Here is a 25187-nt window from a genome sequence, read left to right on the forward strand (position 1 = left end):
ATTACAAAGAGAGTTGGCTAGCCCTATGTAAATTAGGGTTTAAGGTTGAAGAAAACCTAATTTTTTGAGTGTGAGTGTTAATGGTGACTAAGAGCCTCCTGGAGAATGAAACTTAAGCGACTTTATATATGGAGTACCTTGGCTGCCACGTGGCGTACCCTTTTTGGCTAACATTATTTTATCATTTTTATGATTTTTGGGCCGTTATGTGCATGTTCGCGGTGTATCTTAGCCTTTGGAAACGTGGCGCGCGCTGGAGGGTGGTCCAGGATACCTTTGCAGTAGCTGTCGGGTAGGCGGTTGAGGACCACTGTTCTTAGGACAGTGTCCTTCACTTTTGGCAGAGGTGGCAGGCGGCTGTCCCTCCTTTTAGCACGCGTTTTTTATTCCTAATTCTGACAAAATTAAAAAATATCTTTTAAAAGGTGGAGACGTTTCTCATGGTAGATATTTTTAGAGGATTCTCTTGCATCTGTTCTGCCAGGTACCTCGAGTTACGTGGGGTATCTCCTATTATGCGGGGTACCTCTATTTGTGTGGGGTACCTTTAATTGTGCAGGGCACCTCTATTTGTGCGGGGTACCTCAAATCACGCCGGGCACCTCGGATTGTGTGGGATACCTCAGATTGTGCCGGAATCATTCCATTGGTTGACATGTGGCGCTCTATTGCCTTTTCTATTTTTCCCTCAAACAACATCCCCCTAGTTTTTTTTTTGCAAGAAGTATTAGAGGAAAAAAAAAGTCATTGTATGAGTGACACGTGGCGACGCGGTTGGACTGAGGGCACCTTGCATAATTTCTTCCTTTAACTAAACTTTGTATACTCCGAACTAAAAATCTTCTCTTTGTCTTTTCCTTTTCCCGCCTTTTTTTTTTACATCCATTCGTCTTCCCTTGGACTTTATTCTTTCTTCACTTCTTTTTTTTTCTTTTATTTCCATCTTCTTCCCGTTTTCTTTCTTCTCTTTTCTTTCTCCTTTTTCTTTCTTTCTTCTTTCTCTTTCTCTCTTTTCTTTCTTCCTTCTTTCTCTCTTGGCCAACGTTGATCTGGTGTGTTTTTCGGCGTGGATTTCGGCTGCTGCAGTGGCGGTTTGGGGCTCCAGATCTGGTCGGTTCAAGGCGGTTTTCCGACGGCTCACGGCGAGATCCAATCCGGCGGTAGACACGGTAGCCCTCATCCCTTGTGTCTTCATTTTATCCTTACTTTCTCTCTCTTCTTTTCCCTTTTCTTCTCTCTTTTTCTTTTTTCTTTTTCTTCTTTCTTTTTCATTTCGGCAGGCGATCTTCTTGGCAATTTTCAGCGTCGGTTCGGTGGCTGCAGCCGCGGCAGTCGGTTCGGTGGCTGCAGCTCTCCCCCCTCTGTGTTGTCTTCTCCGTTCTTCATTTTTTTTTACATCCGTTCGTCTTCCCTTGGGCTTTATTCTTTCTTCACTTTATTTTTCTTTTATTTCATTCTTCTTCCCGTTTTCTTTCTTCTATTTTCTTTCTCCCTTTTATTTCTTTCTTCTTTCTCTTTCTCTTTCTCTTTTTTCTTTCTTCCTTTTATTTCTTCCTTCTTTTTCTTTCTCTCTTTTCTTTCTTCCTTCTTTCTCTCTCAGCCGCGTTAATCTGGTACGTTTTTCGACGTGGATCTCGGCTGCTGCAGTGGCGATTTTGGGCTCCAGATCTGGTCGGTTCAAGGCGGTTTTTCGACGGCTCACGGCGAGATCCAACCCGGCGGTAGACACGGTAACCCTCCTCCCTTGTGTCTTCATTTTATCCTTACTTTCTCTCTCTTTTTTTCCTTTTCTTCTCTCTTTTTCTTCACTCTCATTCGTTTCGGAAGGCGATCTTTTTGGCGATTTCCGGCGTCGGTTCGGTGGCTGCAGCTCTCCCCCCTCCGTGTTGTCTTCTCCATTTTTTTTTACATCTGTTCGTCTTCTCCTGACTTTATTCTTTCTTCACTTCTTTTTTTTTCTTTTATTTCCTTCTTCTTCCCGTTTTCTTTCTCCTTTTTCTTTCTTTTTTCTTTCTTTTTCTCTCTTTTCTTTCTTCCTTCTTTCCCTCTTGGCCAGCGTTGATCTGGTGTGTTTTCCGGCGTGGATTTCGGCTGCTGTAGTGGCGGTTTGGGGCTCCAGATCTGGTCGGTTCAAGGTGATTTTCCAGCGGCTCACGGCGAGATCCAATCCGGCGGTAGACACGGTAGCCCTCATCCCTTGTGTCTTCATTTTATCCTTACTTTCTCTCTCTTCTTTTCCCTTTTCTTCTCTCTTTTTCTTTTTTCTTTTTCTTCTTTCTTTTTCATTTCGGCAGGCGATCTTCTTGGCAATTTTCAGCGTCGGTTCGGTGGCTGCAGCCGCGGCAGTCGGTTTGGTGGCTGCAGCTCTCCCCCCTCCGTGTTGTCTTCTCCGTTCTTCATTTTTTTTTACATTCGTTCGTCTTCCCTTGGGCTTTATTCTTTCTTCACTTTATTTTTCTTTTATTTCATTCTTCTTCCCGTTTTCTTTCTTCTATTTTCTTTCTCCCTTTTATTTCTTTCTTCTTTCTCTTTCTCTTTTTTCTTTCTTCCTTTTATTTCTTCCTTCTTTTTCTTTCTCTCTTTTCTTTCTTTCTTCTTTCTCTCTCAGCCGCGTTAATCTGGTACGTTTTTCGACGTGGATCTCGGCTGCTGCAGTGGCGATTTTGGGCTCCAGATCTGGTCGGTTCAAGGCGATTTTTCGACGGCTCACGGCGAGATCCAACCCGGCGGTAGACACGGTAACCCTCCTCCCTTATGTCTTCATTTTATCCTTACTTTCTCTCTCTTTTTTTCCTTTTCTTCTCTCTTTTTCTTCACTCTCATTCATTTCGGAAGGCGATCTTTTTGGCGATTTCCGGTGTCGGTTCGGTGGCTGCAGCTCTCCCCCCTCCGTGTTGTCTTCTCCATTTTTTTTTTACATCTGTTCGTCTTCTCCTGACTTTATTCTTTCTTCACTTCTTTTTTTTCTTTTATTTCCTTCTTCTTCCCGTTTTCTTTCTCCTTTTTCTTTCTTTTTTCTTTCTCTTTCTCTCTTTTCTTTCTTCCTTCTTTCCCTCTTGGCCAGCGTTGATCTGGTGTGTTTTCCAGCGTGGATTTCGGCTGCTGTAGTGGCGGTTTGGGGCTCCAGATCTGGTCGGTTCAAGGTGCTTTTCCGGCGGCTCACGGCGAGATCCAATCCGGCGGTAGACACGGTAGCCCTTATCCCTTGTGTCTTCATTTTATCCTTACTTTCTCTCTCTTCTTTTCCCTTTTCTTCTCTCTTTTTCTTTTTTCTTTTTCTTCTTTCTTTTTCATTTCGGCAGGCGATCTTCTTGGCAATTTTCAGCGTCGGTTCGGTGGCTGCAGCCGCGGCAGTCGGTTCGGTGGCTGTAGCTCTCCCCCCTCCGTGTTGTCTTCTCCGTTCTTCATTTTTTTTTACATCCGTTCGTCTTCCCTTGGGCTTTATTCTTTCTTCACTTTATTTTTCTTTTATTTCATTCTTCTTCCCGTTTTCTTTCTTCTCTTTTCTTTCTCCCTTTTATTTCTTTCTTCTTTCTCTTTCTCTTTTTTCTTTCTTCCTTTTATTTCTTCCTTCTTTCTCTTTCTCTCTTTTCTTTCTTCCTTTTATTTCTTCCTTCTTTCTCTTTTTTCCTTTTATTTCTTCCTTCTTTCTCTTTCTTTCTTTTCTTTCTTCCTTATTTCTCTCTCGGCCGGCGTTAATCTGGTACGTTTTCCGACGTGGATCTCGGCTGCTGCAGTGACGATTTTGGGCTCCAGATCTGGTCGGTTCAAGGCGGTTTTCCAGCGGCTCACGGCGAGATCCAACCCGGCGATAGACACGGTAACCCTCCTCCCTTGTGTCTTCATTTTATCCTTACTTTCTCTCTCTTTTTTTCCTTTTCTTCTCTCTTTTTCTTCACTCTTTTTCGTTTCGGAAGGCGAACTTCTTGGCGATTTTCGGCGTCGGTTCGGTGGCTGCAGCTCTCCCCCCTCCGTGTTGTCTTCTCCGTTCTTTTTTTTTTTTTACATCTATTCGTCTTCCCTTGGCTTTATTCTTTCTTCACTTTTTTTTTCTTTTATTTTCTTCTTCTTCCGTTTTCTTTCTTCTCTTTTCTTTCTCCATTTTCTTTCTTTCTTCTTTTTGTTTCTCTCTTTTCTTTCTTCCTTCTATACCTTTCACCATTGTTACCACTCACCCTCCCTTTCTCACCTCCCCCGATTTTCAGATACACCACACCTCACACAACAAACTAGTAAGGTATCCCGTTATCACCGCATTCTTTATTTTGGTTCCCCGCTTTTCATTTCTCATTTTTGCTTTTTTAGTACTTTGTACTGGTCCGACTAACATAACTTTTGTGCATTGGGTGCAGTTATGAAATCGGCGGGTGACGCTTTTGATGCCTTTTTCCAACCGGTAGTAGGTGGTGCTTCCAGATCTCAGGATTTAGCGGTACCCCCGAAAGGCTCCAGACCACCTCGAGCTCCCGGACCAAAGGAGAAATCCCAGGGTATGTCCCGCAACGGGTCGAAGGATACCCCTCCCTCGAGGAAGAGAAAATTCGGGCTGGTTTCCGCTTTTCCCGATAAGTTACGCGAAGGTGACCTAGACCCAACTTCCAACAAGGAGGTTTTGCACTTGGCTTGCTGTTTTTACTACTCTACTGAAAAGGTTACCTCCGAGGTTGTTGAAGAGACTGACAAGATGAGTTTGAGCCAACGTCATGGTCAAGCGCTTAGGGCTACCCAAGAGGTAGGCTTTCCTGGGGTATCCCGGGTGCACCCTTCATTTTTTTTTTACTTATTTAATCATATTGTCATACACATATATTTAACATGTCTTTTATGACCCGCAGGCATCCTTTTTCCTCAGCCAGTGCCTTCCAGACCTCGACTCCTTTGTTGCCGCCCAGTCAGAGGTCGACAAGTTAAGGGGTGAGCTCCAAAACCGTCAGTCTCGCGAGGATCAGCTTGCTTGAGAAAGCGTGGAGCCCATTTTGAAGGACACCTCTCTTAGTTCTAAACATTTCACCATTGTTATCACTCTCTCTCCCTTTCTCACCTCCCCCGGATTTCAGATACATTACACCTCACACAACAAACTAATAAGGTACCCCGTCTCCCCCAAAAATATAAATTTATTCTTCTAGATTGGTTTGGCTTTTCCTACCCCAAAATCAGTTGAAAACAAAATAAATCATTGGATGTTGAATCTGTTGATGGGATTTCTGTCCCCGCAGATTGACCTCGAGTATAGCGACGGGCCGACGTTGCCCACCCACGGATCGGACGAGTTCCGGCCGTTCGTACGCTGCTTGCTCGAGTTCAAGTTCTGGCCAATACGGCTTTCACAAGGTCCTTCTGCATTGGTTTTCTGATGACATTCTTCAGTGCGTTTGATGTGCATGTCTTTTGGCCAATACTTCTTTTCTACTGGTTGACGCTATTCACTCTCACTATGAGGAGACAGATTATGCACATGATCAAGTACAGATATGTTCCATTCTCTTTTGTAAAACAGCGATATGATGGAAAGATGCCATCTTCATCTGACGCCATGAGCACTGATGACTGGGGAGGGGCATGCTACATTCATGTTGCTTCATGTTGCTCAGAAGTTGATGCAGTAACTTTATGCCTACTAAGGAAAATGGTGGTCAAGAAGAGCAATTGGATTCCATTAAAATTTGGTTTTGAATTGTACTTTTTGTTTAGTTCAGCTACAAATGACCTCCTCTCCTTATAGAGGTCAATTCTTGAGAATAATCACCGAAGTTCTGTTAAGCCAAAAAAAAAAAAAAAACCATTGGATAGATCTTAACCCTACACAACAGATATATAAATTACCGTAGTGATATATAGTTAGGACAACTGTTTTAGAGTTAAATTGTTTGAGCAAGTGATTTTAATTTTTATTTACCAGATTGTATTATTCTTCTTTGGGTAGAATTCTATCTCCATTTTTAAGTATAATTAGGCTATTTTTCTATTATAAATTGGTTGGTTATATAATACGTTAGAAAACCTTTAATTAATATTTCTTCATGGGATTATTTATCTAAATCGCTCTTGGATTCGAAAATCATCTAATCCTACGTTTTGGTGTATATTTTTGTCTTGGGTCGCCTCACTGTTTCGGTGTTGGCGTATTATCTACCTTGGACTATTCGTTTTTGTATCTATTATTCAACTTCCATTATCATACCTTTCGCGTCCGCGACCACACTGCATCACATTGTCTAAGGCCTTCACTATTTCGTAATTGAACTTTCCACAATTCATATTCCTCTTATTTTTCGCATGTATATAAATATAGTAAGAGATATATAGCTTTTATATAATTCGGAATATCATAGTGATCTAAACGGATTCTTGGTTTAAAGACAACATCAATTAACCTGAAGCCACTTAGCGTGGGTGATCGAGTATATAATTATTATTTGTTGTAATCGTTACGGACACAACAAATAAGAGGTGTATGACCTACCACATCGACCATCCTAAGTGAAGATATTGGACAGTTAATATTGAAGAAATTAATAATTTTCGTGCGCAGACCAATAGGTTCGGCTAATATACAGAATCAATTCTTGGTATCTTACAATGATTTTTTTTTAAGATACTGGACGTCAAGGCTTTGTTTGTTATTTCGCAAGAAAATGGAAAAGGATGGACTAAAGCTGAAAAAGAAAAGTTAATTACTAGCTGCTTAGTTTAATGTATTAACTAGCATTTTAATATGGAATTTGATATGGGGAACCTTTTTGTTAGTTATAGACACAGAGTATAATCAATTGGATAATAACTCCGAATTCGAATGACGAATGTGGTTAAATGCATAGTCACCCGATTAGGAATGAGGATTATTTCATCCAATTAATGCATGGATGCATGTATGTCAGGTGTTATGCATACATTAATCATCTAAAAACCTTTTACTCCAGACTAAAATTCCCAAGAGACACCGGTATCTTTAAGAAAGTGTATTTAAAAATATCTTTAAGAGTAGAATCATGGATTTTTAGACTGGTCAGTGTAGATGTAAGGCACATATTGTCCCCGTGAGTTACTCTATTCTTCTTTCTTATCTTCAATAATTTCCCTTGTTGCGACGAGATTGTTTAAGAAAAAAAATATGTAGAATTTATATCACAAAAATATTCAAAAAGAAAGTGAGCATAATCAATTAAATTAATTAGGATAATACTTTTATTTTTATTGGTGGATTAACTTAAACAACACATAGAAACGCGATATTTTAATTAGCAGGATAATAAAATTATTAAATTAATTAAAAATATTCATAATATCTCTTTTATTTTTATTTTGTGACTTTGACGGTATAGCTGGATGAATTGTATTCAGCAGCGGTAAAGTTGTTAAGGACAACCCATTTGAGAAAATACAATTAAGAAAATACAAACATTCTTAATTAATTACGTAGATCTTGGTTCCACTACAAGTTGCAATAATTAGCAAACTAATATGTGAATTTTTTTTCTTTTTTTTTTCTTTGCGGTATTTGTGTGCGCATATATGTAAATATAAGAAAAAGAGCATAATTAATTAAACTAAATTTTATTAAGAGACCAAAATAAATAACACATTGACACAAGATACTTTTATTTATTAACAAAGACGTAGTACATGGACATTATCAAAGATAATCTCTTCAAAATCTCAATAGATCCTAATAGTTGAATTTAACCAAAATGACACTCACATGATCGATAGAAACTAATAGCACTCATCCTTTTTATTTAATTAAACATAATAATAAGAGTAATATTATATATATTTAACCAGTATGATTGAGATTTCTCTCATATTGAGGGACAATATGAAGATCAAGATTTTCATTTTTCACATCCTCGACATCAGCAACACTGTCAATTATCATTATTATATGACCCTCCGACCATTTGTTCTTACATTCAAAATTAATATTAAAAAATATTTTTATAAATGCATATGTTAAGATAATCATAAATGCATATATTGAAATAAGAACTATAAATTATAAATGTTTTTCAACTGAACATGGTTTATAAACTTGCGCAAGGAGTTTCCATATTCATCAAACCAGAAATGGAAAAGATCTCTGCTAGCTTATTGTGGATGAACCGTAATCAATACTTTTGTTGAGCTTGAGCGAGTTGCTATCTCTGGTTTGATTTGATATATATAGTGATTCAATTAAGTGGCCACCGGTGTCAACCTTGGTGGTTAGAACGTAGTAAAAGCAACACTAATTCATGGTAATGGTATAGTGATTAGTAAGATAAACAGCTATAGTTAAATAATTGCAATTAGTGCGAAACACGGTCTGGTCCACAAAATAAATAATTGCGAAAGTACCGACAAAGCAATAATTCAATGAAAAATGTAGATAGTAATCGTAGAAATCAGAAAAGTAGATAACAATTGGAAAAGGTTTGTGATGGACAAATGAACGAAATTTACATTTTAAAAATTATTTTATTTTCAATATTATATAAAATAATTTACTTATTATTACATGAAATATATTTTATTAATTGTAAAATCTATTTATCCCTAAGATTTATTTAAAATTCTTATAATAAATACAAAATTATTAAATTTACATTTTTAAATTATTTTATCTATTAAATTTTTTAAATTATATTTATATTTTTTTAAAAAATTAAAAATTAATTTTTTAATTAATATTGTATCTGCATAGGGTATTATAGTTAAAAGAAAATCTTGATAACTATTATAAAGTCTTTTTTTTTTTTTCAAAATTCCATTTCACTTAGTTATTGCATAACTGAATGAACCAGAAATATTCTTGCATACGAAACCCTAATTTAATTATGTGGCTGAATCAAACCCCAATAATTGTTCCACTGTTGTGATTGAAAGCGCCAATTAAAGATCTAAAAGTAAATCTTGATATTATGATATACTAATACAGTACAAGAGTTTCAAATCAAATCTAATCTTGCTCATAAGTTATAGAGCCATTGATGGCATAGTGTCACGGGACGAGAGGTTTCGAGCCCGTACGGCACTCCCGCATCCCATACTACGAGAGTAAGCCTAGTGGAAGTGGCACAATATCGACTGGTTTCGCCCTGTCTTGGGCTCGTCAGGAGAACGGCTCCAGTTCCCAACCAGTGTGTGTAGGGTTTTGCCTAGACCCGTCTTCAAGGTTAAGTCCTCGACTAGCGACAAGCTCCCCAAACTCAACCGGGTCGGCCTGCCTGAACTCCAAAGAGTCTAGGGCCATTGTATTCCCCACACGCACGCCCCTGAAGCACGTCTCCAACAATCAGCACAACCATCATCGACACTAGCGTATAAGCGCATATCTTGGGGGCCACGATTGCGGTCCATGACAATAGGCTTTGTTTTTTTATGTGATTGTTGCGTTTGTGGTTAATTTTGAAAGCACATTCAGTTGTGATTAAAAACAATTAAATATTTAATAAAATTTATTTCTAAAATTACTGTAAATCTTAAAATTGATTGTAAATAATCGAACTCTGATGCGGTCTCCCAAATATTAAGAATTATTCAGACCTGTGATTCCAGCCGTATGATGCATCCAAGGGCTGAAATTATTTTGTCGTCTTCTGAAGGTTAAACATCAACTTTCTATTACCAAATTAAATTATTATTATTATTTTTCACATAACAAATCTTGATACATCATTTGGTTTTGTGCAGCACATGCCTCCAACTTTTCAAAGTTTCGAGAACAAATTATTTTGTTCATGGACATCAACTCTCCGACGGTGCCGACCTGGGTGATTGTGACGTTGCAAAGTATGGATGAGGGATCAACGGCTCAAGTCTTATCGTACAATAAGTTGGTAAGAGTAAGGGCTGTGATTCAATTTTTGCATGTGCAAAACGTGGTTCAAATAATAAATAATCGTAAATGTTGTGGGTCTTGTTCAGTTACAACTTGTGTAATTTATTCATGGCAGTGAGCTTCACTATCATATTACTAGTTTTTGTATGTTTTATGAAAACTGTAAATTACACATGTTATAACTTAGTAAAACCCATTGTAAATAAGAAGAATAACTGACGATCAAAGTACCAATCAATAATGCATGGTAAAGATACGATAACATTTCTACGCCTGAAGTTTCATTGTAAAATTAACGGCTATACATGTTTCAATTAACGGGCCCACGAAATAAATAATTGTAAACAAGAAGTCAAGTGATGTATACATGTCTCAATGTTTAGAAAATATTTACACAGATAACCCTTATAACTATTTAACTTTTTGACATTATTTACCCAACAAAAATTTACTTCAAACTAATATTATATAATAAATAGAAATATAATGCTTAAATCCATGTAACTAATAAACACACTTTAAATTAAATTTAAAATTAATAATCTGTTGTGTATATTTATGCAAATTCCCGTCCTATGAAGGGTTAGTTTGATAATATTGTAACTTTTAAAATAATTATTATTAATTATATTGTAGAAATAATCAGCCGTAAAGTTAATCTGTTGAACGCTTGGTAAAATTTCTTTTTAAAAGTGTTAGTGAGTTTTAAAAGCAATCACATAGCAGGGGCAGAATAAGCCAATCTTGGCTGGAGGGGCCAAAGAATTTTTTCAAAAAAAAAAATCAACAAATTTTTTAATGTAAATAAGCAATTATTAATATAATAGAAAATAAAGTACTTTAATCAAAGTTCACATTTTGTTTCAAAACATACAGGCAAGTGAACAAACAAAATTATAAAATCTCCTAAACTTGAGCTTTGCGTTCTTTCATGGAACAAAAATCAAATACAATATACTCTGTACTAAAGATTTCTGCAATTTCTTTTTCGATGTGAACAACCAAATAATTCGCAAGAAATCCATCTCCCATCTTGTTACGAAGGCTTGTTTTAATAATCTTCATAGCTAAAAATGATATTTCTGTAGTTGCTGTGGAAACTGGAAGTGTCAATATAAGACGAATCAATCTATCAATTAGATGATAACAATGTGATTTTCTTGTTTCCACCCGTTCTCGACATATTTCAGATAATTTAGACATACTTTGAAAACTTGGATGATGAAGCACATCTAACTCATAATGCTGCAACTGATATTTCAAAATAATTCTCTCTTGCTCTGTGAAATATTGGGGATAAAACTTTTCTATAAGTTTGCAAATATCATTAATATTAAATTATTTAAAACCATCCTTTGGGTCTAAAGCTGAGCTAAGAGTAATAAATTCCATTGTTTTCTCACTGAATCTACTATTTAACTCCTGCAACTGAGAGTCAATTGTAGCAGTAGATAAATCAATCTGATAATGATGCTCAATTGTGATTTGGTCCTTTTGATGACAAGAACGACCACGACCCATAATGTAAAGACCACTCATATCAGATACATCAATTTCATACTTTTCACAAAATGATTTTGTAGTTTCAAGAAAAGAATCCCAACCATCTTCTCTCAGTTTTTGAACAAGAGCTCTTGTTGTTGACAAATGGTGCATAGCATTTAAAATATCTTGAGACTTCTGCTGTAAAGCTTGACAAAGAATATATGTAATTCCTAGAATCTCCTTCACTAAATGCAAGATAAACACAAAATCAAAAGATGTAATAAGATTATAAATTGAATTAGCATTACCTGGTTGAGAATAATTGGATCCTCTCTTGACAATGCTTTGAAGAACTTCACAAGTTGCCTTAAACATCTTTATTAAACTGTAAACGGAATGAAAATGAGAACCCCAATGAGTATCACCTGTTTTCCACAAAGTTCCAATCTGGTTTGCTCCTTTACTAGTCTCAAGTTCATCAATAGCAATCATATTAGTGATTTCATGTATTTGAACTGATTGTAGTTCACTATTATGCTTGCTAGATACACTAAAGAAGTTCACAACAAAAGTCAATTTTGAAAAAAACTGATGCACAGGAATCACCTCTCTAGAAGCAGCAACTAACGCTAATTTTAATCTATGTGCCATACAATGTATATAATAAGCATATGGGCACTCACCAAGAAATAATGCTTGCAACCCATTCCATTCACCATGCATGTTGCTAGCACCATCATACCCTTATCCACGCATGTTTTGAACATCAAGTTTATATCGACAGAGTATGGAAGATAACTCTTTTTTCAAAGTCATTGAAGTAGTATCCTTTACATGCAAAATATCAAAAAACCTTTCTCTTATGAAACCATCATTATCAACAAAACGCAACACAAGTGCCATTTGCTCCTTTCTAGACTCATCTTTAGCCTCATCCACAAGAATACAATACTTTGCATCTCCAATTTCCTCGTGAATTTTCTCTCTCACTTTGTTAGCAAGAATCTACAAAATTTCTTTTTGTATTGACCCTGCAGTATACTTGGCATGTTTTGGAGCATTTTCTAATACAACTTTAGCAACATCATCATTATATGTTGCCAAAAGTTTTACCAATTCAATGAAATTTCCCCGATTCCTAGAATTTACACTCTCATCATGTCCTCTAAAAGCCAATGATTGAAATGTAAGCCATTGGATAGCATCTACTGTAGTCTTAAGCCTCAACATATTCATCTTTTTTTCTTCTCTAGTTTGTGCATTCATCTGTTTATCAATATGAAAAGATGGATTCATTAGATTTGCACAACTTTTTTCAGCAGCATTATGTGATTCCCCCATGTGAACCAAGAATGCACATTTTTTCCCATCATTAACTTTTTTCCAATTTCTAAATCCATGTACTGTAAATGTAGTTGATGCTGGACGTCCATTTGGCATTACAAAAAGAAAACATGGTAAACAAAATGCAGCATCCTTAGAAGGAGAATACTCTAGCCATGATGAAAATTTTACATACCAAGAAGACTGAAATCTCCGAGGATGATCTTCTGGCCCGGATGCTGGATATTTTGAAAGAACAACATGATATGGTCCCGCTTTAATATAAGCTCGACGTATTTCGTCTCGCTCATTCACAAGATAATTCCATATTTGTTGACGCAATCCAGGATCACGTTGTAAAGAGTTCAAATTATCATCTTTTCTTGATTCAATTCTTGGAGATTTTGGAGGACGCTGCTCTTGGGCAAGGGTTGAATGTTCAACATTAATTTGACATGGAGTCAAAGACGTTGGACTTTCTGATGAGTCTTTTCTCTTAAAAAATGCATCTAGAGTCTTTTGTGGCTTAGCCATAATCTGGAAAAAAATAATTTTATAAATGAAGGTTACAGGATTATTTACAATGCAATGGCAAAGAATTATTATTTAAAAAATTAAGTAAATATTTTTTAATTTCTAATTTGGCTTTGAATTCCATTCGGCATTTCGGCTTATAGTGTATCATTGGCCAATTTGATCATTTTAATACAATTTTACTTATCCTAAAAAAAAATATACATAATATGAATATAATTGAAGACGCAAAACTGCAGTTCTGCAAAAGTACAAGAACAGAACATTATAAAAAAATAAAGCTAAAAAATCTTTTCTTGAAGAAGTAAGAATGAAGAATAATAACTAGAAGCATTCTGGTATTCCACGATGGACATTGGGCCTGAAAAATCAGTTGGCTACTCTTAATTATTTGCTAGCAATAACGATAGAAAATTGGAAAATCATTGTTCATTATTCAAGTTCAAGAATCAAGAAGCAAGACAAATACAAACTAATATTAACAAAATCATTCTTCAAGGTCAAGATTTACCTTGAATTGATAAGTTGTCTGGTGATTCGTCAGCCAATCAAGCGTTACCCATATATTTCATCTTCCTTATTAACGATAAACTTGTATTTGTATCTTCTTCTTCTTTCAAGACTTCGACTCTTCTTCTTCTACAAGCTTCTTCTTTTTTAATTTTGTAAATAAACGGCACCGTACAACCCTATAAAATAGATATTTTATTAATATATATTTATTTTAATATAAAATATTAGTTATTAAAATATTAATTTTTTTTTTTTTACAGGAGCCATGACGGTCCCTATATAGATCCGCCCGTCACATAGGATTAATAAATCTTACTAATAAATTACTATAATAATATAAACAATTGAACTGGATATAATAATATTAAATAAAATTTATGTACACCTCTATAAATATGTACACTATGGATCTTTTATTATATTCAAGTTATTCCGACATGTTGTCTAGATCTATGAAGAGTTAAACAACCTCTCAAAAAAAGAGTGAAATATAAGTGAAAAGATGGTTAAAATGCTGACTTCGAATTTTCATATATAGTAACTTCATCGAATAATAGTTGTACCAGAGTAGGAAGGTTAATTTTTTTACTGGTGCATTAATTGTTCTTTTACTGCTGTATGGTCAATTATTCTCATAATATCAAATATTTGATATGATATTTTTTCCTCTTGAGGCAAGCAATTTAGTTCGTGTTTCAGTATGCAAAATTCTCTATGAGAAGTATTTTCTACAAACATTATTCTTCAGGCGCACGGCTTGTTTTGGTAAAGGTTTTTTCATTTATTTCTTTTTTTCAATCCAAAGCAAATATGGATTTTTGTTTTTGTCATAGAAGAAATAGTGTTTAAGAATAACTTCAAGAGTAAAATCATGGATTTTCATATTGTTCAGTGTAGATGTAAGGCACATTTTGTTCCCTCCCGCGTCCACCCCCCCCCCCCCCCCCCAAGTTGCTAGCTGTATTCTTCTTTCTAATCTTCAATAATTTCCCTGGTTACGCCGAGATTATTTAGGGAAAAAAAGTTTGAAAAATAAACAATTTGGAATTTTTAATGAAATAAATTAGAAAGTAGGGCTGCTGAGATAAATAGAGGGGGACAAATATCACCGCTCTAACTAAATTTTCAGCTCCTCTACTGCGATTATGTGACAATACTAATGTATTAACTGATGTTGTACCTCATAATTGATTTTTGCAAGTATTTAGCACTTAACATTCTAAATTTTTTTATTTAAAAAAATTATATTAAGTATTTAGTATTTAGTATTGGCTTGCTTCCTTTTATGAGAGTGCTTATTTCTGGTTTGATCTTTTTATGAGAGTGCTTATTTCTGGTTTGATCTAATATATGTAGATCAAGTGCCAACACTATATTGCCAAATAAACAAATAATGCATGGTATAGATAATGGATCAATTGTTCAAGTTTAATCATACAAGCGAGAGATGGTACACAAAATAAATAATTGTAAAAACAAATAAAGGAAATTTTAATGGATGGTGTTAGGGGCACTGCTGGAAATTTAATTTAGCAAGGAGTAAGTTCAAGCAAAAATATACTTTAAAAATAGTAAACAAATAGATTTTAATGGATATTTCCGTATTCTAAAATATCAGAGTCAATTTTTTTTGAGTTAACAGATCAAAAAGGTATTTTAATTAAAATGGAGTTTTGGTGTCTTTTATTGAAAATATAAAGATTTACCTAATTATTTTTCCAAACCTTAGAGTGTAAGTATTCTTTTACCCTCTAAATATTAAAAAGAGAAATTACTTCGGCTTGTCTTATTATCCATAAATTACAATCTGGTTAGCAAACAAGAATTAGTCAAGACTCACAACGAGAAAATGGGTCATTTTTCGAGGGCAAATACCCTTGGAAATACACAAAGGCCCTCAGTAAAACTTATTTTCAAGCGGGACGTACTGTCGATTGTCGTTGTATTGAGTCTTGTCGAAAATATCGAATTTCCGATAAGTCATTGGAGAAAAAAATTATTTCCTAGGCATTGTTATCAGAAATGGAATTAAATGCCCTCAGAAATAAGATAGGAAAAACCTAATTATTTTTATTTTCAACTACAACTTTTCCTCGAAAATAAAATATACACTATCAAAAATAGACTGATCTTGTTTTTTAATGAACCTCTTTATTTTATTTAATATCAATATTCTGGTTATGGGAAGGATATAGAAATACAAAGTTTTTCCACTCCAAGGCTACTTCAAGAAAGAGAAAAAACAGGATTAGAGGAATTGTTGATTAAAGGAACCAATGGACAGAAGAAGCTAATGAAATTGAGAAGATGTTTTGTGAATATTTTGACAATATGTTCACCTCTAATAATCCAACGAAGCACCAGATGGAGTCAGCACTTAAAGACATGCCTTGTAAAATTTCAAATGAGATGAATGCACAACTCGATTAGCCTTACACAGAAGCAGATATCACAGAAGCTCTGAGTCAAATGCATCCAACAAAAGCCCCTGGTCCATATGGTCTTCCAGCAGCCTTCTTTCAAAAGCACTGGAAGTCTGTGAGCCAAGGAGTCATAACTACTTGCCTGCAAGTTCTTAATGACGGAGATGACAGCTTGATCTTCGTAAGAGCTACAAAAGAAGATTGCTTGAGCTTGAAAGGAGTTTTTGATTGTTATACTACTGTTTCAGGCCAAATTTTTAATTACAAAAAGTCATCTGTGTTCTTTAGTCAAAACACAAAGCAGGAGATGGTCACTGTGATAAAGAACACTTTCCAGCTACAAGTGGTCTACAGACATGAGAAATACCTTGGGGTACCCTCTATGGTTGGAAGAAACAAGATCAACTTTTTCAACGATATCAAGCTTAGAATTCTCAGCAAGATATCCAGTTGGCAAGCAAAACTTTTTTCATGTGGTGGAAAGGAAATTTTGATAAAAGCAGTTGCCCAAGCAGTGCCGGCATATGCTATGAGTGTGTTCAAGCTCCCATTAGGGCTCTGTGAAGATATGCAAAAAGCTATTGCTCGGTTTTGGTGGGGAAACAACAAAGATCATAGGCCAATTCATTAGCGAAGATGGGAGAAAATGTGTCAAGCTAAGAGTAGAGGTGGAATGGGATTTCGAGATGTGTCTAATTTCAACCAAGCACTAGTAACAAAACAAGGTTGGAGGATTATTCAAGTGTCGGATTCACTGGTAGCGAGAGTAATGAAGGCTAGATATTTTAAACACTCAAGCTTTATGGAGGGGAAAACCGACTCTTACCCCTCTTTCATGTGGAGGAGTATTCTTTGGGGAAGAGAAGTTGTTGAGAAGGGATTGAGGTGGAGAATTGGAAATGGTGAATAGGTACAAGTGTATCATAGCAAATGGCTTCCAAGACCTGACACTTTCAAACTGATATCCTCCCCCCCCCAAGCTACATTTAGAGACAACTGTTTCAAAGCTCATCAATGAAAAACATGAATGGAATGAAGAGCTGATTCAACAGCATTTTTTAAGAGATGATGCAGAACAAATTATAAAAATCCCTCTCCAAGATAGCCAAACCCGGATCAAGTGGTGTAGTACTATGACAAGAAGAGTGAGTGCTTGGTGAAGAGCAGTTATCAATTGGCCTTAAAGATGAAATTCCTAGACAAGCCAAGTTGCTTAAAGGAGAATCAAAATTCATGGAACTCTATCTGGTATCTTTAAATTCCAGAAAAAATCAAGATCTTCATGTGAAGAGCAGCTAATAACTTGTTGCACAACTGCAGAGAACCTATGGAAGAGGAAAGTTGTGCAATTCCCTCGGTGTCAGAGGTTAATAGAATGGGAGAGTCTATTCTTCATACTCTTTTTGAGTGTAAAGCCTCTAAAAAAATATGACAGCTGACATGTTTTGAAGAGGATATCAGGCTTTGTAAGAACTAGGGGTGGGCAAAATTGGGTTCGGGTCAACCCAATCGGGTTTCGGGTTGTTCTGGTTAGACAAGAATCAATCTGAACTTAACCCAAATTATTGACCTGACCCGATCCAACCCGAATTATAGGTTAGATTGGGTTGGATTTAAAACAGATCGGATTGAGTTCGGGTCAGTTCAGGTCAGTTTGGGTCGGTTGAAATCGGGTCAATTCGGGTCAAATTTGGTTAATGCAATTTTGAGCTCTTTTTTTTCCTATTTTTGTAGTTTTTATGATAGTTTTAAGACATATTTCTCAATTGTAGTCATTTTTACTAATTTTCATTTGAAAAAAAGAAAAGAAAATGCTATTAAATCAAATGAATAAAGTTAAAATCCTAGAATATGATTATTTGCCTATTGGCTTGGAGGGTAGGATTAGGATTTAGGACTATTATTTGCTCAACCAACAAAGTCCAAACTTAATAAAAGTTAAAATTAATACAAACTTACAAAGTCCAAAGCATAATTTCCAAATATTAGTTTTTGAAAGTTTGAAACACAAACTCACAAAGTCACAAAATTTAAACATAATTAAATTGTTTAGAAACACAAATCACAAAATTCAAGTTCAAACATTAAAACTAAATAGGCTTTCTTGGTTCCTCCACCTTGGTTCCTCCATGGCTCCATGCAAGCACTTTGACAAGTTCTAAATTCAAAATTTTGAACTCCAAGTTCAAGTGCCGCTTACCTAGAGAAAGATTGAAGAAATATACAATAAATATTTTCTTTAAGCCACGTTACAAATGAACAAACTCAATTCATATAAAAAATTGAGCAAATAAACCAAATTCATAAGGTTACACATCAAACACAAACACAAATAAATAAATCCAATTCATATCTTTAATTAAGCTAAAGGGGTGTTACAATCTTTCTAATTTTTATTTTATCATTATAAATTTATAATTACAAATAAATATATATGTTTACCAAATTTTTCAATACACACACACACACTTAATTTTATATATAATTAAGTCAATCATGCTTATTTTATGGCATTCATCATAATAATAACATTCTATCAACTTCAACTTGTCTAACTAAAACAATTATAAATTAGACTTAAAATTTAAAACTATAACAACTATAATTATAGTTTAAATTACAACCAAATACTAATAGTACTATAATATCAAATTATGAATAATAATATATATTAAAAGTGACCTTTCAAACATCCATAACACCAATGTCGGCGCTCACCGCTGCCACTGTCGAAGCTTGCGATCTTATAAGCTCTATAAAATCTATAAAAAAAAAAAAAGAAATTAGTAACTCAAGTACATGACTGCATGTAGATGTTCTATATAAAGTTATAATGCATTTTAAATATATTATGTATATAATGTATGATAAAAAATTAAAAACATTACCTTCTTATAATTTCATATGAAACATTTGCTCTTTAATATCTTCTTGGAGGTTGTAGACAGGATTGGCAAAAAGTTTAGACTGCAGCCAATTTTCAGTGCATATCAATGCCTCAACCATAGCCGGGGTTAAAGAACTCTTATACTTATCAATAATACGACGTCCGGTACTAAAGGCAGACTCATATGCCACTGTGGAAACAGGAACAACGAGGACATCTCTTGCAATTTTCTCCATAATTGGATACCTCGATCCATTCACCCTCCACCAACGCAAAACATTAAGTTTAAGATCGTTCAGATCTTCAACTGGGTCCTTCAAGTACCTTTCCACTTCAGATACTACTCTTCTACTCTTATTCTGAACAGAAACCTTCCTGGCATATCCAAGGAAAGGGCGAGCAACTTGAAAAGCGTCATCACATTCACCACCAGCAACATCCACCAAATTAGCCTCACTTGTAAAACGTTGAAAAGAACTTGTACCTCCATAGCTGCCACTAAGACCACTCTCACTATATATCGATGGTGTGGAACTAGTGGAGAATGCACTATATGCATTATAAAACTCATTTAACAAGTCCTTCACTGCTTTGGTCATTTGTTCAACCATCAAACTATCATTGCCAAAAATGATCTCAAAAATATGTTTAGTAAAATCCATTTTCGCTCTTGGATTAAAAATAAAGGCAACAATCAACATTTTGTTTATCTTTCTTGTGGACTCCCAATACTTATCAAATTTTTTCCTCATACTATAAGCCATAAAGGACACCCAAGAATTTGTACTTTCTTGCAGTGCAGTCAATGAACTCTCAATTAAGCCAATAGTATCATAATAAAGATTAGAAGTCATACTCAAAGAGGCAGAAAATAATAATGTGGCATAATAAAATACCTTCAAAAACTTCACAATTTGTTCAGCACTCTCCCAGTCCTCCAGTCCAGGTAGGCCCACCCTTCTAACATTATTTTCTTTCTCAACAAAGTATGTCTCATAAGGTTTATCCATTTCTGCCATTCTATCAACCGCTTGAAATTTCAGCTCAATCATCAATATCAAATGAGTGGAATTCCACCTGGTAGGACAATCCAAAATAACAATTTCTTTTGGACAATTCACCTTCTCAGTACATTGTTTAAATGTCCACAGCCTCATATTGGAGGATCTCACGTACTTTACAGCATTCCAAATAGCGGTAACACTAGCATGCAACTCTTCCAATCCTGAAACAACAATCAAATTCAAAATATGTGCACAACAACGCACATGTATATACTGTCCCGTCAACACAAGTGCATAATCATTCCTCCAAGCAAGCAACTGCATAGTGACATAACCAACAACAATATCATTTGCAGTGGTATTATCAACAATTGTTGCAAACAACCTCTCTATCCCTCAATCCAGTAAACAAGCCACAATCTTTTTGCCAATCGACTTCCTTATATGATCTTCGATTGCGCTAAAACTAATAATTCCCATATTCAAATACCAATCACTATCAATAAAATGAACTGTAATCACCATGTAGCTCATGTTTTGAACAGAAGTCCATAAATCAGTTGTAAGAGACACCCGCTGCTTGTTTTTGCAAATCAAACTCCTCAACATTGTCTTTTCCTCCAAAAATAACTCAATAACATTCCTATCAATAGTTCTTCAAGATGGCATAACAAACTGCGGGATAGCTACACTGTAGAAATGCCTAAATCCTTTGTTGTCTACAAAACTAAGCGGCAACTCACCCATAATAATCATTTTAGTTACTGCCCTTCAACACGCGTCTTGACTCCATCCTTTACCCGAAACCAAATTACTTGCATTTTCTTCGCCGCCCTCAGCTGTCAAATTTTGTTGACTTCCACTTTGTTGTTCGCGAAATGTCTTGAATGATTGACATGACTTTAAATGCCTTGTCATATTTGTAATCCCATCATTTCTTGAATGACATTGATATTGTCTACCACAATAGTTGCACATGCATTTGTTTAGAATATCTTCGAGTAAAGTGAAATGATTCCACACTTCTGATCTTTTCTTCATTGGCGGTCTTTTCCGCTTTGCCTTTTCCTTTCCTCTTTGAGTTCGTTCCATTTGTATACTTTGTTCTTTTTCGTCACTCATCGAATTCGATCTTGAATGTCCAAGCATCTGAATATAAAAAATAATCATTAATTCAAAAATCAAAACATAGAAATATTATTAACATAATCTAATTAGTAATTTCAATTCAAATTGTTCATACTCCATAAACAAAAAGTAAGAAATTCATGATTAATTAATTAATTAATTTATAATATCCAATTACCCATTCCCCATAATAATATGATATTATTTGCCTATCTATGTCTTAATTCTTATTATAAACCTTTAATTTCAAGCCCAAATTACTTGTACTTAACGATTACTAGATGATTAACAATTTAACATACAATAAAATATTAATTGAATTTATTATTTTTTTTTAAGGTTGAAGGCTTGAAGCTACTGCGCAAGTGCACATAATTACATAACACATTATAATTATAAAATATATACAACATAATACTTAATTTTAATATTTAATCTACCTAATGTGCTAATTTATTCATAAAAAATCAATTATTAACTATTATTAACAATTATCAATTACTATTATTTCAATTTTTAATAATTAACAAAATTTTTGTTATTTAATAACAATTAGTCAATTAATCATTATTTATTCATAACAAAATCATAAATACACCAATTTTCTTGATTTTATTACTAATATTTATAAATACAAAATTACAAGTTTACAACAATTAAATAATAATCAATTACATAATAACAAATTATGCATATATAATTATATAATATATATATATATATATATATATATATATATACCATGAAAGTTATGACTTAGGTAACTTGAAAGTTGAAAGTTGAGCTTGAAAGTGGAAAATAATTTCAAGCTCACTAGAAAGTGGAAAGCTTCAATTCCTCTGATCCATTGGAAAGCTTCAAAATCGGGTTCGGGTGGGGAGAAAGCTGGGTCGGGTTGTGAGGATTTGGTCTTCAAGCAGCAAATCGGTAGCCACGGGTCACAGCTGGACGCGATTTCACTTGGTAGCAGATCACGGTTGGACGCAGACGGCTCACGGCTGGATGGGTTTGACTTGGCAGCAGCAGCTGGTTGCGGCTTCACTTGGCAACAACAGATCGTTGTTTCAGCAATTGGCGGCAACATATCGTGAACTGGTGTGTGTGTGAGTCTTGTGGTGGCTGGTTGCGGACTTGCGGCTGCCTTGTATCAGTTGTCTGTGTTTGAGCTTGACAATGAAATTATGAACTTGTGATTTGTCTTGTGGTGGTGTGTGGCTGATAGCGTTTGTGTGTTAGGTTTGTGAATTTGGGGATTGTTTGAGTGACTGTGTGTAGCGTGTGTGTGTGTGGCTGTGTGCTGCTGTGCAGTGTGTGTGTGTGTGTGTACTGTTGTGCAGTGTGTATGTGTGTGCGCTGTTGTGCAGCGTGTGTGTGTATGTTGTGCAGTGTGCAGTGTTAGGTTTAGTTTTTTTTTCTAACAACCCGACGAGTATTCGAATCGGGTCGGGTGAAGATCACAACCCGATCGAGTTTGTAATTTTTAATCCGATCGGGTTTCAATCTCGACCCGATCCGACCCGAATCTGAAATTTTTCGGGTCGGGTCGGGTCGAGTAAAATGCCCACCCCTAGTAAGAACAATGATGTTTTTAGCTTATTTCAAGTTATGACGGGAAAAATGAACAAGGCTGAAATGGAACTGATGGTTGCATTGTGCTGAAACATTTGGCAATCAAGGAATCTCCTCATTTTCAAAAGCAAAAGAGAAGATTCCCAATCATCAGTTGCGGTAGCAGAAGCAGTTGTGCAAGCCTACAGAAGAATCCAAATGCCACACATGCAAGAAAGCTCAAGATATGACGATGTTGTCCAAAAGTGTTGGAAACCTCCACCAACAGGTTGGTTCAAGGCTAATGTGAATGCAGCAGTGAAGAATGATCAGCAAAGAACTGGATTGGGTATTGTCATTAGGAACTCAGAGGGCAAAGTTGTAGCAGTAGTTATGAAGACTACAAAATTTTTAGATAAAGTGGATTATGCAGAAGTTGAAGCAACTCAGTTCGGGCTAGAGATAGCAGGAGTTGAAGCAACTCAGTTCGGGTTGGAGATAACAGGGCATGCAGAATGCATTCCAGTGATTATGGAATCTGATTCGCAAGAAGTTGTGAACTTAATCTCATGTAAAAAAAAGCACAAGAACTGAGATCTTTTGGGTTGTAGCTAAAGTTCAGGATTAGATCAAAAGATTAAAGCAAGTGAAAATGCAATATACTCCAAGAAAATGTAACAGTGTGGCTCACTCACTTGCAAAACTAGCTTTAGAACTCAATGATTTTGTCTTTTGGGTGGATGATATACCAACCCAATTTGTGTACCTATTCATAGAGTTGAATGAATGAAAGTATTACTTTCTCCCAAAAAAAAAAAATTAAGGATATCAAATTACTTATATAGACATAATAAATCCTGATATTTTAATCTTCAAAAGCGATAAACATAAAATGAGAATTAGAAAAATGTTAATTAAACTATGGAATTGTCAAATTTTACAAATGAATGACAAATTAATTATGACGAGTTTTTGTATCACTATTATTAAAAGTAATATTACATATTTCCAAAATTTTCATTTATTAAAATTTTATTTAAAACAATGTTATTCGGATTATAAGTTTGATACAATTAATTTGTTTAAAAATTATCCACCATATAACAACTATCTCTATTATGCTCGTTATCAAATATCAGTTTTTTTTTATACACATTTTTCTATATCTAGCAGTCTTCATGTACACGTTGCAATTCTTTTATTTTATGCCTGTAGAGGTGCTCGCTATAGTTCTTAGTTTGCATTTTCAAGATTAATTTTTCAAGTGGGGTCATTCTATGATGTTGTGATTAAAATTACAGTATCAATACTGTAATTAAACATAAAATATGTAAATAAAACATAAAATTTGTAAATTTAACATAAAACTTGTAAATCAACATTAACTGTAAAATAAAACATAAATTTTAGAAATTAAACATAAGACTTGTAAATGTAAAGAAAAATGAGTAAATTAATATAAAACTAGTAAATTAATTTATTATTAGTAAATAAAATAAAAACTTGCAAATATAACATAAAACTCATAAATCAACATTAAGTGCAAAATAAAACATAAAGTTTAGAAATTAAACATAAGATTTGTAAATAGAAAATAAAACAAGTAAATTAATATAAAACTAGTAAATTGATGTATTATTAGTAAACAAAAGTAAAGCTTGCAAATATAACTTAAAACTAGTAAATTAACATTAACTGTAAAATAAAACATAAATTTTGAAAATAAAGCAAAAGACTTGTAAATAGAAGGTAAAACAAGTAAATTATTATAAAACTGATAAATTGATGTATTACTAGTAAATAAAACAAAATTTACAAATATAACAAAAAACTACTAAATCAACATTAAGCGTAAAACAAAACATAAATTTTGAAAATGGAATATAAGACTTATAAATGGAAGGACAAGTAAATTAATATAAACTAGTATATTAATGTATTACTAGTAAATAAAGCAAAAACTTGCAAATATAACATAAAACTAGTAAATCAACACTAACTATAAAATAAAACATAAATTTTAGAAATGAAACATAAGACTTGTCAAAGTAAGGTAAAATAAGCAAATTATTATAAAATTAGTAAACTGATGTATTACTGGTAAATAAAATGAAAACTTATAAGTATAACATAAAACAAGTAAATCAACATTAAGTGCAAAATAAAACATAAATTTTGGAAATGAAACATAAGACTTGTATATGAAATGTAAAACAAGTAAATTAATATAAACTAGTAAATTAATGTATTACTGGTAAATAAAACAACAACTTACAAATGTAACATAAAACTAATAAATCAACAATAATTACAAAATAAAACGTAAATTTTGGAAATGAAACATAAGACTTGTAAAAGGAAGATAAAATTAGTAAATTACTATAAAACTGGTAAATTAATGTATTATTGGTAAATAAAATAAAAAATTAAAAATATAACATAAAGTAAGTAAATCAACATTAAATGCAAAATAAAACATAAAAGTTTGTATATTATACCTAAAACTTATGAATTAAAGATAA

The 25187-nt window shown here is 34.3% G+C and overlaps 2 protein-coding genes across 24 annotated transcripts; one reads left to right on the forward strand and one right to left on the reverse strand.

Moving 5' to 3' along the window:
- Positions 1 to 3745: 3745 nt before the first annotated feature.
- LOC127900962 (uncharacterized) lies at positions 3746 to 5985 on the forward strand. Of its 2 annotated transcripts, XR_008052872.1 has the most exons (4): positions 3746 to 4237; positions 4353 to 4732; positions 4836 to 5089; positions 5220 to 5985. XR_008052872.1 is itself a non-coding variant. In XM_052436483.1 (3 exons), exons 2-3 carry the CDS (start codon positions 4355 to 4357, stop codon positions 4956 to 4958), a joined length of 501 nt encoding a protein of 166 aa, XP_052292443.1. In that variant the 5' UTR covers positions 3746 to 4237; positions 4353 to 4354; the 3' UTR covers positions 4959 to 5985. The 2 variants fall into 2 exon arrangements, 1 of the variants encoding a protein (XP_052292443.1); XM_052436483.1 differs by having other exon boundaries at positions 4836 to 5985.
- Positions 5986 to 10656: 4671 nt separating this feature from the next.
- On the reverse strand, positions 10657 to 13858 carry LOC127901453 (uncharacterized). 22 transcript variants are annotated; one of them, XM_052438810.1, is made up of 5 exons: positions 13674 to 13858; positions 13488 to 13523; positions 12825 to 13165; positions 11614 to 11768; positions 10657 to 10911 (listed from the first exon to the last, which is right to left on the reverse strand). In XM_052438810.1, exons 2-5 carry the CDS (start codon positions 13494 to 13496, stop codon positions 10727 to 10729), a joined length of 690 nt encoding a protein of 229 aa, XP_052294770.1. In that variant the 5' UTR covers positions 13497 to 13523; positions 13674 to 13858; the 3' UTR covers positions 10657 to 10726. The 22 variants fall into 22 exon arrangements, 11 of the variants coding, with proteins under 11 accessions (XP_052294770.1, XP_052294769.1, XP_052294773.1 ...); XM_052438809.1 differs by having other exon boundaries at positions 10657 to 10920; XM_052438813.1 differs by having other exon boundaries at positions 11614 to 11690; positions 13674 to 13857.
- Between the last annotated feature and the right edge of the window lie 11329 nt (positions 13859 to 25187).

Source organism: Citrus sinensis, chromosome 3, assembly GCF_022201045.2.
Source record: "Citrus sinensis cultivar Valencia sweet orange chromosome 3, DVS_A1.0, whole genome shotgun sequence".
In the NCBI taxonomy this organism is placed as follows: Eukaryota; Viridiplantae; Streptophyta; class Magnoliopsida; order Sapindales; family Rutaceae; genus Citrus; species Citrus sinensis.